Source organism: Trichechus manatus, unplaced genomic scaffold (genome assembly GCF_000243295.1).
Source record: "Trichechus manatus latirostris isolate Lorelei unplaced genomic scaffold, TriManLat1.0 scaffold00007, whole genome shotgun sequence".
NCBI lineage: Eukaryota > Metazoa > Chordata > Mammalia > Sirenia > Trichechidae > Trichechus > Trichechus manatus.
The window spans coordinates 23,145,415-23,164,202 of NW_004443943.1; the positions used below are offsets into that span (position 1 = coordinate 23,145,415).

Below are 18,788 nucleotides of genomic sequence, written 5' to 3' on the forward strand. Positions count from 1 at the left end.
AAAAGGAAAATATAATTGCTCTCATACACAAAATTTATAAAATGTACATTTTATTTCCTTGTGGAATTATTCAACTCCCATATTCAGAGATATGTACATAATTGATGTAACAAAGCACAACTTCTCGACGAGCAAGTTTGTTTTGTGAGTCATAACAATATCAATTTCTTAAAAGAAAGTCAGTCTGAAGGGAAATGGAAAATAAAATACATTTATGTAATTTTTATTATCTAAATATTCATTAAATTTATTTCCTTGAGGAATTGTTCAATTTCCTTACATGGAGATATGTAAATATTCTGATAAATTATAAATGTAATGTTAAATGTCCTTTATTGCTTTCTTGAAAGAAGAATTTAGAGACACACTCATTGTTGCAAAACAGAAACATATTTTCCATGATAAATAAATATTGAATTTTGCATCCTCTTAATGTGCCTAGTACCTCATTTATTAGCATATATAGAGTAATATCAAGCACTGTGTCCCACGCAACAGACAATAAAAAATGAAACTCCCTTGGTACATAAAATAAAACTTTACATGTTAGGTAAATATTAATATTTCCAGTATCTTTTGGATGTTTGCTATGTTAGTATTATATTAATTTATTACCCATGTTAGTATTATATTAAATGTATGCTAGATTGTGTCCATGTGTATGCCAAACATATTTTAAAGTTAAAGTCACAAATATTATTGTTTACAAAACTTAGGACATAACTCTGTATGTAAATGCTATACAGTTAAAAAGTAACTTGATTGAATTCATTGCAATGGTCGACTTATTTGAGTTCCCTCGCTTTTGCGCATCACCTGGGACTGGAGTTCCCATTGGTTGTTTACCAGAATATGCATAAAAGCATACCCTTGTGTTTGTATCATGGCAAAGAGCACTGCTGGCCCTCCTGGCTGGAGTTGCTATGTCAGTAGACGTGGATGTACAAGATGGTTCTCTCAAAATGGATCAGAGAGCTGTTATATATTAATATAACCCATCCTTGCCCAGTAACCACTCATGTTGGATCCGGTTGCGTATTGGGTGAATGTAGCAAGAGTTAGACTCAACAGTCCACCTCCACTTCTTGTTTATTAGAAAGAAATACTATACTCCCAAGAGATCCACAGAGATAAGAAGTTTCAATTACATGGGAGAGGACCTTAGGAGACAGGTGTCAATGAAGGTGTTGAAGTGGTAGGGGCCTTGTAGCTTAAATAACCTGGCACGTGGGCACCTTCATGACCCTGCATGAACTTTATTGTGGCCAACACATTCTCATGCACTGGAGCTGGTTTCAATTTCATTTAGTGCCCCGTCAGTTCCCTTCCTGTGCAGTACTCACTTTTCCTTCTGTCCTGTCTGCTTGGCATCTGTGGGTCTTTGCTTTGGACAACTGGTGCCCCGGTTTTGTTGATGCCCTAAGCACATGCTTACCTTTATTATTGGGTAATCCATCTCTGCTCCTTATCAGTTAGGCTCCTGTTGCCTCGAGTCAATTCCGACTCATACTAGCTAATGGAACTCAGCCTTCCTGGGTGCCTCCTACTTTGGGAACAGAGTGCTCTCTGGTGGCAAACAGAACCTTTGGCAGCAAGTACAACATGATCATTGTGGCCCAAAGAAGTCCAAAGATGTTGGCAGGGCCTTAGAGACCTTCTAGTCCAACCCTCCCGTTCTACAGATGAGAATCTAAGGCCCAGAGAGGGGCGGTGGCCCGCCCAGTGTCACAGAGCAAGTTAATGCCAAAGTTTTTGCTGATTTGGTAAAGGTAATGTACACAGGCTGTGTTTCCCTAATTACTAGCTGTGTGACCTTGGACAAATTACCTAACCTCTCTGACCCTCATTTACTTCCTCTGTAAAATCAAGATGGCAATGGTTCACATGCTACAACATGGATGAACCTTCCTTGAAAGTATTATGCTAAGTGAAATAAGTCAGACACGAAAGAATAAATGTTATATGATACCACTCGTATGAAATATCTAGAACAGGAAAACGCATAGAGACAGAAAATAGGTTAGTGGTTACCAAGGGCTAGAGGTGATGAAAAAGTTTTGGAAAAAAAGCGGTGATGGTTGCACAACCTTGTAAATATAATGCCACTGAAAGGTACACTTAAAATGGCAAATTTTATGTTATATATATTTCACTACAATCAAAAATAAAGATGATAATGTTTCTCCCTCTGTGTCTGCTGGAGGATTAAATGAGGCAAAGCCTGTAAAGTGCTTGATTTGCGATCTTTTGAATTGGGAGGATCAAGGGACAAGTTAATAATTACCCTGGGAAAAGGACATTTAAGCACGCTGTCAGTACTTTACTTGCAGGTTCCTCCACCGGTATGTCCCAAGCCCCTAAAACTGGAACAGGAGGTGGCAAAGATTAGGACTAGTGTCCTGGCTCTTGGACACTGCCCAGACTCAACCATGTCTGGACTTGGCTGGAAACAGCTTTATCAGCCGAAGTTCTCCAGACACCAAGTCACAAGCAATGGGAGGCAGAGGCCTGCTCACATGACTCTTGAGCCTCTGTGGAGGCCAAGGGCTATTTTATGGGGACTTTTGGGCACTCACTGATCATTATCCCTTAGGGACAGATGGGAGCCACAGTAGGAGCCACGTTTATTTCTTTTGGTGCATTTTTTATCAACCAATTCATACTACACTAAGCATTTCAAATTCTTCCCGCTCTCATAACAACACAGATTCTTTTCCCAATTATCAATTAAACTCATTATTCTTAACTCTTTGTTTCTCGTAAACTTAAACCATCTCTCAAAACAATTTACTTTACAATATCCAGGACCAATAATATTACCTTCCTAGAAAATCAATTGTTTGCGAAACGCAAATTTTATCTATCTATCTATTTTCTATTTATTCACTTATTCGTTCATTCATCTGTGGTTTGATCAAGGGCAGGCAACCCCTTTAACGTATTTTCCAATATTGTCCCAGAAGAATGTTTAACAGAATGTTGGCAAAGAGTGAATGCCTAAAAAAACAAAAACAAAAAAACCCATTGTGGTCGAATTGATTCCGACTCATAGCAACACTATAGGACAGAGTAGAACTGCCCCATAGGGTTTCCAAGACTAAATCTTTATGGAAGCAGACTGCCACATATCTCCCTTAAGTTTCATTTAAATCCCAAATTACACCAGGCAGGCCTCAGCCAATACTCCCATGCAAGCCAGGTCTGATGGCTTTTTTTGAGAAAATGGGTGTGAAATAAGACAAGAAGGCAAGACACTCAGAAACAAGTCCTTTTCCCAAAATCACAAAGAAAAGCAAATTCTCACTGGGGTCAGGAATAAGACCCAAGGGCTACTTCTGGATGTACAACAACCTCACCTGGTGCTTCACTGCTTATTTAACCAAAGATCGAAACATTGGAAGAAACTTTATCAAATCTATCTCCTAAAGAGACAAATCAATCTAAAAGTTTTCCAGATCTACAAATGAAATTTCTACTGGTTAAGCAGCAGCTCAGCATTCCTCCTCGCTCCAAGCACAAATCCCTGGGTTTTCAGCTGTTTCAGCTTCACTTCTTAACTAGGCTGCATCATTCTAGGCTCAGCCTGGGTATAAGCCACCACAACCCCCGTCTTCTCTCCATTTCTACAGGAGGACGACGGTAAGTGTCACCCATGGGCTCCTCACTTCTTGCTACAGTCTTCACGTATATGTGGCCTTCTTCTGTCGCCATTATATTATCATGTGTGGGTGACCGTCGAGGATTCTTGTGAAAAAAAAAAAAAGTGTTAGTTTTTAAAAATGCAGCAGAGACTTCTGCTTCCATCCGAGATGGAATAACAGCAACCAGACAAAATATAAAACAATGGTTTTCAAGACACAGGAATTCAAGCAAGGAAGGCAAGTGATCCTTGAGAGACAAAAAATAAATGAGGAGAGGCTTACAATTGCCTTGGGAGAATTTTCAGGCAGCAGTGTATGGATGGGGAACCCAAGCAGAACCAACAGATTCCCTGAGTTGAGGAGATGGAGCTGAGAGTCTGTTAAGACCAAAAGAGCTAAAGTTCACAGGGTAAAGCAGTAGAGAGGAGGTAGCTGGACATAGAGAAAACTCCAAACACACATGCATCGAGGAGATTACCTGAGATGGAGCTAGTCACCTGGTAAGGGATATTCCCTTACTTGGTAATAATCTTTGCTCAGAAATCTACTTTGTCTGATATTAATATAGCTACTCAAGCTTTATTTTGTTTAATGTTACCATAGTATCTCTTTTTCCATCCTTTTACTTTTAATCTATTTGTGTCTTTATGTTCACAGTGAGTTTTTTATAGGCAGCTTTTTTATCCAATCTGACAATTTCTGCCTTTTAATTGAGGTACTTGGGCCATTTACATTTAATATGATTATTGATATTTGTAGTTATTGACTCGTGAAGACCCCAAGTGTGCAGAATAGAACTGCTCAGGGCTTCAAGGCTGTGACCTTTTGGAAGCAGATCGCCAGACCTATCTCCTAAAGTGCCTCTGGATGTGTTTGAACTGCTAACCTTTTGGCTAGTAGTTAAATGCTTAATCATGTGCACCACCCAAGGACTCCTGATCATTGATATGGTGGGGTTTAAATATAACATCTTGCCATTTGTTATCTATTCCATCTGATATCGTTACTTTTTAAATCTTTTATTTATTTATTTGTCTTCTTTTGTGCCTCAACTTTTCTCACCTCTTTGTTCTTCTACATAGGTTTTAGAAGGATCTTATTAAATTACATGAAAAAAATCCATTGGGATTTATATTGGAATTACATTTATTATATAGATCAATTTGGAGTTGTTTGACATCTTTATATTATTGAGTCTTCTATCCAGGAGTATAGTGTATAATTGCTATTATTTAGGTCTTATTTAATCTCTTTTACTAAAGTTTTATTTTTCTCCATAAAGGGATTACATATTTTTGTTAGATTCTTTTCATCACCACTGTGTATCTATTTTATTGCCATTGAAAAATGGTATTTTTTTAGAATTAATTTTTCTAATTGATTGTTGTTGATATTTAGAAATACAAATTACTTTTATGTATTGATTTTGTATTCAGTAAACTTGTTAAAATCTCTTGTTAATTCTAATAATTTATCTGTAGATTACTTGGCTTTTCTTCATAGACATCATGTCATCTTCATATAATAACAGTATTTTTTCTTCCTTTCCAGTCTTATACTTTCTATTTCTTTTTAGTATCCTATTGTGTTGACTTGACTAGAAGCTTAAGTACAATGTTGAATAGAAGTGTTATAAGTGAGCATCCTTGTTTTGTTTCTGATCTTAAAAGAGAGTGCTTTCAATATTTTACCCTTGATATGATATTTGCTGTAGTTTTGGGGTTTTTTTCCCAAAGATATCCTCTATCAAGTTAAGGATGTTCTTGTGCTATTTTTGGTTTGCTAAGAGTTCACATCACATATGGCTTTTGAAATTTTTTTTAACTCTCTTCTATTAACATGGTCACATAATTTTTCTGTTTTAGATCATCAGTGAAATAAATTGCATTAATTGATTTTCCAATATTAAATCCTGTTCAGTCAATAAAAATCCACTGAGAACCTTCTTTGTGCTTGAACTTCCCTTGGTGAAGTTCACACATGTGGTCCACATATGTTCAGAGAATACTTTCCCTGTAAATGAAAGGCTTTAAAACTCTTACCTTGTTTACTGTGTAAATGATATTTAGAGATTATAACCAAGAGTTCTTACCTCAGATATCTTGGGATTGTCAAAGATGTCTGAAATTTCACATGGTTTCTCATGTTCCTAAATTGGTATCCAAACAAAGAAGAAGAAATGAAGAGTCACAACATTTGACCACGACCATAATTAAAATCAGTGGTTCTTAAATGTGGATGCCTATTAGAATCATCAGGGAGCTTTAAAAACAAAACAAAGCAAGCAAACAAACAGATTATAACTCCTCCCCACCCCTGTCAAAAACAAAAACAAGAAACCAATGTGAGTTACTCTGAAAATAATCCAAAATTGAAAGTGTGAAGGAGTGGGTGGGAGTAGAGATGAAACAATTTTGGCCATGAGTTGATAGTTGGCTTCATTATGCGATTCTCTCTACTTTTGTATATATTTAAAATTATCCATAATAAAAACTTTTATAGAAGACCAATGCACAGCTCTATCATCCAGAGATTCTGATTTAATTGGCTTTGGCTACTGGCTTTTTTTTTTTTTTTAAGCCTTCTGGATTCTAAAGCATACTGAGGAGTTGAGATATCTTACTTAAATAATACCACCAACAACCACAATACTTCTTAATGTTTTTAAAGTGTACAGCTTGTCAAACATCTTTACATTCATGATCTCATTTCCTCCTTCCAACTTTGCCTACCTTGTAAAATAGAGAAGGCAATTTTTATGACTTTTTTTGGTGTTGAACTAACTGAGACTCAGAAAAGTTTAAGTCACTAGTCCAGGATCATGTAACCCATAAAGTAGCAGAGCTGAGAATAGATCCTAGGTTTTCCATCTCCCCATTAATACTTACAGTATGAGAACAACCATGAATGTTCATAAACAGTGAATAAAATTAGAATACAGAGTCCACATGACACATTTTTATCATAACCACAGAACCTCAATGGATATTTCTCTCTGTGGCCTTTGAACTCTGGGCATGGGCCTCAGAGTAAGCTGGTATTTAGGGGATGGGTAGCTTCTCTTGTGACATGTGTGTTCAGATGTGGACAAAGGGCAGAAATAAATAGGGTCATATACTTCTGGACACATCCCTACCATAGATACCTGAGCACCTTTTTGTTCCCTGTCTTTCTGAAGATTGTCTCCAACCTCTCTGTGAAGTTTGTGCCCTTCTCTTTCCCATATTTAGAAAAGACTGTATAGACATGAGTTTGCCATGGCAACAAACATCCTTTTCCACTGCTACTCTTTGCCACTTTCCTTCTTGCTACAGATTTCTTCAAGTGCCCTGAAGGTTGTGCTGACAAATATCTCTGCCTAGTGTGTAATATCTTGAGTCTAAGATAGAAACCTAGGCACAGAAACTGCTACCATCTTGTCCTCAGGAAACAGACATGGGTCCTGGATTCTGGCACTCTTAGTCCAGAAGTCAGTTCACTGAAATATTGATTTCTGCTAACACAGTCAGAACCAAAGAAGCTGGCAGTTACCTCAACTGAGTCATTACTTCTTCTTCTCCGTTGAATCAAGGTCAATAAGAAAGCCACTAGCAAGGCTGTGGCCACCAGGGATGGGATACCTGCTGCCAACCCAACAGAAGGCCCACAGTCCTGAGAAGAGAGAGAAACATACAGTCAGGGGATGCCCAGGCCCTCCAGGAATAAAGGAAAAGTTTGATAGATTAAAAATAAAACAAAACAAAAAACCTGTGTGGACACTAAATGTCATATACAAAATCAAAAGCATAATGGAATACTGTGAAAAAATGTTTGCAACATATGTGACAAATGACTTATTTCATAGTTTAAAATGGTGATAATTCAATAGAAGAATGGGTAAGGGATATGGCTGGCTATTCCTAGGAACAGAAACACAAATGTCTGATCAACATGAGAAAAGCTGCTAAGCCTCCCTGCTGATATACAATTCAAAGCAACATTAGATATCATTTCACCTATCAGTTTAGCATACAGGAAAAGGTTTTATAATACCCCACACCATTTTGATGTGAATTCTTTGGATTTATTTACACAATTTATTAACTAGTTAATTTTCAAATTCCTGCTTGGTTCTGCTCTGAGTGGAAATAGCCATCCTTGTAGCCACATACGTTTTCAGACTACCTGGAAATAGCAAAGATAATCTGCAGAATGCCTATAAATCTACAATTCTCATTTAATTCTGGAGTCTTTTTCACTTTGGTGGGGGGTGATATTATGGAAGAATAACATATATACCGAAAAGTATACAAATTATAATTATATCCTTATGACTTGGTGACATTTTAGATGATGAACACACCTCTGTAACCAGCACCCAGATCAAGACACAGAACACTGCCAGCACCCCAGGGGCCCCATCGTGCTCCCTTCCAGTCACCACAAGTGCGACCTCTATCCTGATTTCTATCACTATGTATTAGTTTTGTCTGTTTTTGAACTTGATGTTGGTACAAATATAAAGTATATACTTTTTTGTGTCTGGCTCTTCTGCTCAACTTCGTGAAATTCATTGGTGTTTTTGAGTGTTCTCTACATTTTTTAAATCTCTTTTTCTTGTTGTGATAAAATACATATAACATAAAATCTGCCATTTTAACCATTTTAAAATGTACAATTCAGTGGCATTAATCATATTCACAATGTTGTATAACCATCACTACTATTTCCAAGTTTTTTATCACCCCAAACTCAATACCCCTTAGGCAATAACTGTACATTTCACCCTCTCCCCAGCCCCTAGTAACCACTAACAACCATTTGTCTCTATGCTTTTGACTATTCTAGAAATTTCATATAAGTGGGGTCAATCAATATTTACCCTTTTGTGTCTGACTTATTTCACTCAACATAATGTTTTCATGGTTCATCTGTGTCTTAGCATGTATCAGAACTTCATTTCTCCTTATGGCTGAATAATATGCCATTGTATGGATATACCACATTTAGTTTATCCATCCTTCTGTTGATGAACACTTGAGTTGTTTCCACCCTTTGGCTATTGTGAGTAATGCTGCTATGAACACTGGTATGCATGTATCTGTTTGAGTTCTTGTGTTCAATGCCTTTGGGTATATACCTAGGGATGGAATTGCTGGTCATATGAAGCCCTGGCAGTGCAGTGGTTAAGAGCTCGGCTGCTAATCAAAAGGTCAGTAGCTCGAATCCACCAGCCGCTCCTTGGAAACCCCATGGAGCAGTTCTACTCTGTCCTACAGGGTCACTGTGAGTTGGAATCGACTTGACAGCAATGGGTGTGGTTTTTTCTTTATGGTAATTCTATATTTAACTTTTTGAAGAAACTTCAAACTCTCCTTCACTTTTGAAGTGAGTTATTGAGCCAGGTCCTATTGCCAGGAACATACCAAATTTTCTCTAATGCTCAGAACAAATGCATGATATGGCTAGAGAGTTATTATCCCCAAATTATAAATGACTAAACCATGGTTCTATAATTTAAGCGATATACTTACTGCTTCTTTCCCACCTGTAACAACTGGGGAGGGAGTCTGTAGAAAAAGAACATGCATCTTAAGAAAACAAAATCTATAGACTATATGTTTTACAAGATACTCTGTCCAAAGTTCAGCTCTACTGTCTCAAGTTCACCCCTTTGCTGAGCTTTATGTTAAAAAAAAAAATTGCCAAATAGAACCTTACTTCCTTGCTTCCCAGGTGAGAACTGGAATGAAATTTGAATAGAAGGATATAGAATTCAGAAATTCAGATATTGTCTTCATTATTCACCCTTGGGTTTGCCATAACACAGTTTGCAACCCCAAAAGACTTTCTCCTGCCTCTAGTCCCCATCCTCCTAGCACTTTTGAGCTTATTGGTCCCTGTTGCTCAGAAGGGAAACAAATGTAAATACTGGTGGAAGCAAGGCTCTTAGAGGAAGCCTTATTTGTTTTCAAACGTGTAATGAAGCAACTGGTTCCGGGGGTATCTGAGGTTGTAAACTATCTGAGCTGCTGGTGATAATCCCGCAATGAATGGCTCACATTTCCACTCAAGGAGTAGCCTTTGACTTCACCCATTTATGAGATATTTTAGGTGAGAGTCTTGCCTTGAGCCATAAATCTCAAGGAACAAAGTTCTACATTAGCAATTAACTCATGGAAATTACACTAAGTGGCAGAGTGTGCGGTTAAGAGAGCAGGCCCTGGGCCCATTCAGTTCATCCTCTGAATAACCATATAACTAACTGATTAGAAAAATCTGAGAGAGTCAAATCCACTGAATAACTGGACCAGGAAATTGTCTAGCACAATCATAGTGGCACTACTGGTCAGAAAACAGCCCTGGGTGTTGTGTTATCTCTACACACAGGTGAGCAGAAGACGAAGATCAAGTGTGGATTGAAACTGTACACCACGTACAACTGAAAGTCTCCATTTTGACTTGCAACTAAGTGCCATAATCAAGAATCATAAAATGCCCTTTTTTTTTTTTTTTTTTTTTTTGGTTAATCTAATGATCTCTCTTCTAGACTAAGGAAATAATCTTAAATGCAGGCCAGGATTTATGTATAATGATGTTTACCACAAACTTATTTCTAATTGTAGTTAATCAACTGAAGGAATAACCCACTTGGAGCTGTATCATATGACCATCCTCTATTACATTTATAAAGACTGATATATAATGGAAATTATATGTAGAGTAAAATTTCCAAAGACCAAAAAAAGTTAAAATTTATGTAAAGTCAAAAAGGACTGGAATAGGCTATACCAAAATGTTTTCTGAAGATGGAAATTTAGGTGCTTTTTCTACTATTTTCCTCATTTCCCATAATGTGTACTTATAATTTTTATAATTAAAAAAAATTCAGCACCCTCAACTATTGATAAATGATTTTGAAAAACTGTACCACTTAGCATTGTACATGAAGTTTATGGCATGGAGTTCTAGAAGTCCAGCGTAAATTCTGCATTGGCCTTCCCTAACTTGTCTGGTGTATGGGGACTGATGTACTTACCGTGTTAGCCGGCAGGGTGAAGTTTAGGGAAAAACTCTGGAAGAGAGAAGGAAACATTAAAGCTCCCAGGAATGGTCAGCCTGGCTTGTGACCCCTCCCTCAAACTTCACTGACCCTGGCTGGCTGTTAGAGGACTTATTGATCTTGAAAGCTCAGCCGGCCCCAATCTCCATTACCAATCTTGGCCCCAAAGTTTTGGGGTTTGGGACAAGGGACAGAGGAGCCTGAAGTAATGAGTAATGAGTTCCTCCTTTAGCAGCCTTTTCTCCTCCCCAAGTCCTCAGACAGGGACAGATTAAAGGGCCCACCAGTGGGGCTTTTGCCTGATTCACAAAAACATTGCTAGAAATTCAGCAAAGGGCTGAAATGTGTTTTTTCCCAGAACTCCTTTCAGGGAGAAAACTGCACGTATAAGGTTAGAAGTACTTTGACACTTCCCAGCCCAAGCAGGAGGAACCCCTAAGGAGCATACTGCAACAAGAACACAAAATTACCTTCTGAAAGGACTTAGACTGGTAAAGACAAGGCTTCCATTTTAGCTGAATCTGATGCAGAGGTTCTGTACTGAAGATGAACTCGATCATCGAGGAGAGGCTAACCCTTCCCTCACTCAGAACCTAGTCTTCCCATTGCCAGCGAGTTAATTCCAACTCATAGCAACCCTAGAGGACAGAGTAGAACTGCCCATAGGGTTTCCAAAGCTGTAATCTTTGTAGAAACAGACTTCCACATCTTTCTTCCGAGGAGTGACTGCTGGGTTTGAATTGCCGACCTTCTGGTTAGCAGCTGAGCGCTTTAACCACTGCACCACCAGGGCTCCTTCCACCCAGTCTTACCTCTCCCTAAATATGGAATCACTATTTAAAGATCATGAGCTCAATGAGACACCAAATCGTTAGCCTGCCCAGGTGCCATCTATTAGGGACAGGCCCTGCCCAAGGTCTCCTAGTGGCTCCTTCCTCTTCCTGTCCCCATCCCCTGTCACTCCAGTTTGGGCTCCTCAATGCCAAGGTTTTCAGGCTGGTTCTTCACCAAGTCCCTTCCCTGCTTGGACAGGAACAATGGGTGGGCTGTGCTCTAACTCAGCTGGTGATACTTTCTGCCCCTTGTGTCCCTGGGCTGAAGCGGTCTTGTTTCTACTTTCTGGACTCACAACCCTTGTGTCCAGTGTCCCTGGATTAATGGCCCCCTGGATGTGCCCCTAATCAGCTCCAGCCTTCCTGACCCCCAGGGTTTGGCCAGCACTCTAGCTCCTGGTCTTCCCCAAGGCCTCCAGGATAGGTTCCATCATTCTAGAAGCAATGTATTTGCTAAGTTTTTAGATTAGATGCTATCTAACAACAGAAATATCAAATAATGTGAAGGATTAAATATCCAAAAGAATCATAAAATTTTAGACCTGAAGTGCCTCAGAGACCATCTACCTTAAAACCCTCATTTTATAGAAGAGGGAACTGAGATCCAAGGACTCATCAGAAGTTGCCTCATGAATAAATGAGAACAGGTATGGTCTCCATCTCTTAAAACAAGCCAGATGAGCTCTGTCCATGTAATTCAAGCCCAACTCGAAAGACGGTTCTAGAGGAGATAGTCCCAATATATGCAAGATTACTGAAATGTCTACTTTAGCCAGTTTACTAGTAGGTTGGAGTTCAGATGGATTAATACATGAGAAAATATTTTGTGAACCAAAAGTGTTTTAAGCGCCTATGATGTATTCTCCACCCCACTCCCGTCCCAAAGATTATATGCTTCAACCAAGATGGACCCATCCAGCTAGCATGCTATATTGGTGATTTTGCTCACTTCTATCTCTCTCTTAACAACACGGTGCCCTCACTTTATAGAGGAAGAAACCAAGGCTCGAGAATGTGACCAGGTTGCCCAAGTTCACATGACGGTTAGCTGTCACCAAAACCCAGATCTTCTGGTGGCAGGCCTCTTTCCACTGCTCCACAAAGCTTCCACACAACCTATAGTTTCTGCAGACTAGGTGGAGCCCCCAGGCTCACAGAACTATACACCTCTTCTTTTAGGACAATGCTAGAGTGAGTGGGACATCTGGGATACCTTAAGTCGGGGTCATTTTGCTCAAGGGCCCTAACCACTGTCCTTCATGCTAGCACCAGGCAAGCCCACAGGAGCTGCGGGGACACTTGATGGTCACTGCATTGAGTAACGCAGCTGCCCAGGGCCTTATCTCATCAGTGAGCAGTGGATACTGATGTCAGCAGGCCCAAGACAAAGCTTCCTTTTGGGGGAGAGTAGAGGAGGGTGAGCAGTAACAAGCGGGCAATTGCATGCACTGTTTGTCAACATTTGGATAACAAAGATTTTGGCCAATTTCAGAAAGACATTCATGTTTTGTAGAAACACAGTACAGTGATCTCATGGGGACAAAAATATCATGCAGATTTGGGTACAGAAGAATCTAATAAAGTGCCCTTTAGAGAAGCAGCTAGGTGGGGTAAGGCAACCCCAGGCTTTGGAGTCACCTGATTTGGATCTCGTCCAGACTCAGCCACATAGTAGCTGTGTGGCCTTTGACAAGTCATTCAATCTCTCTGGTCTCCATTTCCTCACAATAGATCTACTCTCCCAGGCTCAGTTTTCCCATGCCCAAAATGGGGAACTATCTGGCCCACTTCACAGGATAAACCCAAAAGAGATAGTGTCTGTGGCAGCTTCTTCCAAACACTAAAATACTCTAGTTGTGTGAGGGATCACCTGGTGCCATAGTCTTTATGATCTGTCTAGTACAGAGCAAGGCACAGGGAAGCCACTTGGCAAATTCTTGTAGTATGGAATTGCATGCATGCATTAGCAGTATTTAAAGTACCAGAATTTGATACAATATATTGTTGCTAATGGCACAGTGGTCATGCACTTGGCTGCTAACTGAAACATTGGCAGTTCAAACCCACCAGCTGCTCCGTGGGAGAAAGATTTGGCAGCCTGCTTGTGTAAAGATTACCGTCTTGGAAACCGTATGGGGAAGTTCTACTCTGTCTTACAGGGTCGCTATGAGTTGGAATCGACTGGACGGCAACGGGTTACACTTACTGCTAAAACTAGCCCAAGCACTATGTAATAGCTTCATAATAATTCTGTAGGCACTTAAGCTCTCAGTGGCTGAGTGTCGCTTGTGTTCTGAGCTTGCTGTTTGTGAGGAGAAAGGAGAGATGAGGAATAATAACTCACTGTTACTGAGTGTGTACTGTCTATCAGGCACTGGACTAGTAACCTCTCCATGAGGTGAGCGCTTTTATCCCTACACCATAGATTTGTGGAAACTGAGATAGGTTTCTGAAGGTCACCAGCTGGTAAGTGGTAAAGGCTGGATTAGATCACAGATCTTCCTAACTCCAAGCCCTCAATTCAACTCCTTTTAATAATCCCTTTAATAAAGGAATCACAGAAACCTCTTCTGCTTTTCCTCCTCATTTAGAAAACACTGTTTCATTGAGTCACAATCAAATATGTATCACAAGGCAAAAAGAAAAAGAAACTTATAAACATCTATATTCCTGATAATGTAGCAAAAGGCAGATTGAGCAAAGGAGAACCATAAAGTCATCCATCCAACCCGTTGCTTTGACTAGGAGATTCATGGAGCTGAAACAGCTAGTCTGCACTCTTGGAGGTGGGGTTTTAGACTCAAAATAAAATAAAAGATGAGACTGGAAAAGATTAGATTAAATTTTTAAAAAAATTAATGTTTTACACATAGAAAAAAGCTTAAAAACCAAGCCCCTTGACTTCATTGTACTGAGGGTCTGGTCCATTTGTTTAGGAGAGATAAAGATACATTGAATTAGGAGACATGGGCTTTAAAAGCCTGGGAATTCTCTTACAGAGAGAGATCACGGTTAGGCTGAGAAAAGACATTAGTTCTTACTCACCATTTCTGACAGCCTCCCAAAAGCCTTCTCCAAACACTGCCCTTGGTGAGTTTAAGCTCCTTTCTCGCTGGCGTTATTGGCTTGTGTCTCCCATTTGCAGGAACATTCAACTGGAAGAGCAAGGGCAGCAGGGTGAGGAGTGGCTTCAAGAGAGCCCACTGGCTGCAGAGCCCCTGCCAAGCCATTTATGGTCAGGGGAGTAGCCAAGTCCTTGGCCCATCCCTCAGGAAAGATGGTCTCTGCTTCCTGGCCACCGTGTAGCATGTGTCATCTACTCTTTGCCTTCGTTTTCTGTCCTTCTTACTTTTCAGGTCCCTTCCTTGGTACACCTCAGTCTTAGCAATGAAGCCACAGCTGGCCTGAGAGCTTGGAGGCTTCTGTAGCCAGCCACTCTCTAGAAACAATGGGTTACACAGGGCTGCGGCTGGCAGCTCCATCTCCAGCTGACAGGCATCGGTCGTTTACCACTTTCCTGGCGATGATGGGGTCAACACCTTACCAGCATCAATGCAGCGAATGCCTGGAAGATGGACATTGGAGCCTGTTGTGTATTTGAGACAGGGCTGTAGCTGCCACAATAAACACACTTGTCAATGAGCTGCCTAGTGGTGAGTTTCGACTTACCCCCTTCCTATTCTCACATCTTGAGTGCGAAGCTTCCTCGAACCGAAGAAAGCAGTTGGCGCAGGCTGCTTTCTATTTCTTATGATTTCTCTAAGTTTGCTTCTTTAAAACAACAGAATAAAAGCCAGTAATTTGGTCATTTAAATGAATTCATTCAACAAATAGTTTTTACACCTACTATTTGTCAAGGAGCACTGGTGGCACAATGGTTATAAGCTTAGCTGCTAACAAAAAAGTTAGCAGTTCGAATCCACCAGCCACTCCTTGGAAATCCTATGGGCCAGTTCTACTCTGTCTTATAGGTCACTATGAGTTGGAACTGACTCCACTGCAACTTGTTTGGTTTTTTGGTTTATATGTCAAAGGAGCTCTGGTGTCGAAGTGGTTAAGAGCTCAGGCTGCTAACCAAAAGGTCAGCAGTTCAAATCCACCAGCTGCCCCTTTGGGGCAGTTCTACTCTGTCCTATCGGGTCTCTATGAGTCGGAATCTACTCCACGGCAACAGGTTTGGTTTGGTATATGTCAAAGGACTCACCATGAGTCAGAACCAATTTGATGGTAATCAATAGCAACAACATATGTCAAGGGCTATTCTGGGCACTTCTGGATATTGGTGATGAAGACAAATGAGGCCCCAGCTCTCATGGATTTATGTTCTAGAGGGCAGACCTACAACAATCAAGTAAACAAGTGAAAAGCATTTGAGGAACAAATGCAGTAGGATAAGGAGACAGTGGTCAGGTAACTGGGGAGGCAGTTACTCTAGACATCTCTGAGAGATGACATTAAAGCTGCACATGAAAGAAGAGAAGAGGGCAGATGTGTAAAAGGTTGAGGGAAGAGAGTCCCAGGCAGAGGGAACAGCAAGTGAACAAGGCTGAAACAAGCTTGGTGTGTTCAGGGAACTGAAAAGAGGCTGGTGTGGCTGGAGCAACATGAAGGAACCTGGAAGTGGTTAAGAGCAGAGTGAGTTAGAGACCTGATTATGTGGGCATGGCAGGACATGGGAAGATTTTCATTCCTAGAAAAATAGAGAGACTGCAGGGTTTTAAATGGGAAAGGGGCTTGATCTAATTGATGTTGGCAAAGATCACTCTGGCTTCTGTGTAGAGCATGGATTACAGGGACAAGAGTGGAAGCTAGAGTCTGGTTAGCACAGTCTGAGTGAATGATGCTGGTGGCTGCCCCAGTATGGGGACAGTGGAAATGGAGAGCAGTGAATAGATTTGGGATTTATTGTGGAGGTAGAGGCAACAAGACTTGATGGAAAAAATATGGGGCAGGGGAGGGAAAGTGGGGGGAAGGGCAAAATAAAGGTGACTCCTGGGTTTTTGGCTTGACCAACAGAGAGGATGGAGACACCTTTATTCAGGCAGGTAATAGTGAAGAAACAAATCTGAAGTGTGGGGATCAGGAACTCCATTTGGGCTACCTTAACATTGAGCCGCCTATGAGCTATCCATCCCCACACGTCTGTCAGTTGGTTGTACTGTGGTGACTTGCGTTTGCCAGAAGAATGAATAAATCTCTCTTGGAAGAAGTTCAGCCAGAATGCTCATTAGAAGCAAAGATGGCAAGACTTCGTCTCACATACTTTGGACATGTTATCAGGAGGGACCAGTCTCTGGAGAAGGACAGTAGAAGGTCAGCAAAAAAGAGGAAGGTCCTCCACCAGAAGGGGTGATGCAGTGGCTGCACAATGGGCTCAAGTATAACAACAATTGTGAGGATGGCACAGGACTGGGCAGTGTTTTGTTCTGTTGTACATAGGGTCACTATGAGTTGGAACATATAACAACAACATGACCTATCCAAGTGGTAGTGCCAAGTCAGCTTTGGATAAAGGTCCTGTGAAGCTGAAGATGTATATTTGGAAGTGGTTGACCTGTAGATGGTTTTAAAGCTACAGGATTACATGAGCAGGTAGGCAGAGCAGAGGGCCAGGACAGAGATTAGGTGCTCCTGGATATTTAGGGGCTTGGTGGAAGAGGCAGAGCCAAGCAAGGAAGGTTCAGTGTGGGGGGAGAACAATCAGGAAAATTTGGAGTCACAGAAAAAAAGTGTTTCAAGCAAGGAGGAGTGGTTAATTATGTCAAATGCTGCTGAGAAGTATCCTAAGAAGATGTCAGAGAAGCCATTTGGTTCCCAATATAGGGGTTGCTGGTGATCTTGACAAGAGTAGATTCATGGCACAGTGGAGGAAACCAGATTGCCTTTAATATGGTACATTTTCCATACTGGCTGCACACTTGAATTACCAGGGAGCAGGGACAGATTACCCAAGAAGCAAGGTAATCACGGTCTTACCTGTGCTTATTTACTAATCTGTAGTGCACAATTTTACTTGGGTTTCACCCCATCAAACATGTGGTGAAAGCCAGGTGGAATTGTGCACGACAGATTAGTAAGTAAACACAATTAAGTCCATGAGTACCTTGCTTACTGCAAGCTTGTACGTACCTTGCTTACTGGTTAATCCGCCCCTGCCAGGGAGCTTATCAAAACTCTTGATGCCTGGGCTCCATCCCTAGAGATTATGATTTAATTGATCAGAGTGGGGCCAGGGCACACAGAGTGATTCCAATGAGCAGGAAGGAATTAGAACCACTGCTGTAATCAGTCACCTATAACCGCCAGGCACTAGGGTGCTACTGAAAAGACCAACGTGCTGTCTGCCTCTTGGGCTTGCAATTCTCAAGCCTCCACAGTGATTGCCTAAACTCGCTGAATTTACTGGTGATTGGAAATCATGGAGATGAAATAGTTCAGAGAGACCTATGTTTAAACACTTAGCTGCACTAGTAGAAGCTGTGTGGTTTTAGACAAATTAAGTAATTTCTCCCAGCCTCAGTCTCTTAATCTATAAAGTAGGGATGGTACAGTTTACAATGACTGAAATATTTAAATCAACATAACTGGTACAAGTCATACTTATAAATTTGCTTGGTGGGCATGGAGTCACAATTGGACTAGAGAACTAGACCAAAAAATTCAAGGTCATGGTCCTAGTACCCTCTGGCTAGGCTGTTTACAGACGGCAAGGCCAGTGATGGCTTTTTGACTTTTTGTTTGCTATGCTTCCACTGATCATCAACTCTCCCCTCTGATGGACACATTACTCCTTAAAAGAATGGCTAACACCTTCGTCAAGTGATGCTCAAGCACTCTCTGTATCAACGATGATTCTCTGGTCAGACGCATCAAACGAGACTGTGATTAATTTAAGAAGAAGGGGAGTTTATTGGTTGGGTGTAGTGGAGCTTGCAAAATGGAAGAGAGGACCAAGGAACCAAGTTCTGGAAAGACAAAGCTAGGTTGTTCCCCAGGCTTCAGTAGCAGCTATTTCTGTCATGTCCTTCCAGGGAAATAGAGCTCCAAACTCTCTCAGCCTTTTTGCTCCTCCAATCAAGACTCAAATTCCAGGAAGAGGATTGGATTGGCCTAGCTTGGATCATATATATGCCCAAGGAGGACATGGCACTTGACAGACAGCCCCCCCACCCCGACCATGTGAGTCCCTCCAATGTGAGAAGAGGTAGTTCTGCAAAGGGACTTGGGTACTATTATCAAAAGGAGAGGGAATTACAAAATGAGTGAGCACTC

The 18,788-nt window shown here is 40.8% G+C and overlaps 1 protein-coding gene across 1 annotated transcript; it reads right to left on the reverse strand.

Moving 5' to 3' along the window:
* Positions 1-3,567: 3,567 nt before the first annotated feature.
* On the reverse strand, positions 3,568-11,243 carry OPALIN (oligodendrocytic myelin paranodal and inner loop protein). Its single transcript, XM_004370134.1, has 6 exons — positions 11,154-11,243; positions 10,660-10,695; positions 9,155-9,190; positions 7,173-7,292; positions 5,734-5,790; positions 3,568-3,744 (listed from the first exon to the last, which is right to left on the reverse strand). The coding sequence occupies exons 1-6, from the start codon at positions 11,241-11,243 to the stop codon at positions 3,568-3,570; spliced, it is 516 nt and encodes a 171-aa protein (XP_004370191.1).
* Between the last annotated feature and the right edge of the window lie 7,545 nt (positions 11,244-18,788).

What these genes read in the sequence shown, in the direction of transcription:
- OPALIN (XM_004370134.1), bottom strand. Translation starts at nt 11,243, where the DNA reads ATGATCGAGTTCATCTTCAGTACAGAACCTCTGCATCAGATTCAGCTA. An exon ending in TCACCCTGCCGGCTAACACG is followed by an intron (nt 9,191 to 10,659) that starts GTAAGTACATCA and finishes CTTTTTCTACAG; the next exon opens with ACTCCCTCCCCAGTTGTTAC. An exon ending in GAAGTAATGACTCAGTTGAG is followed by an intron (nt 5,791 to 7,172) that starts GTAACTGCCAGC and finishes ATACCAATTTAG; the next exon opens with GAACATGAGAAACCATGTGA.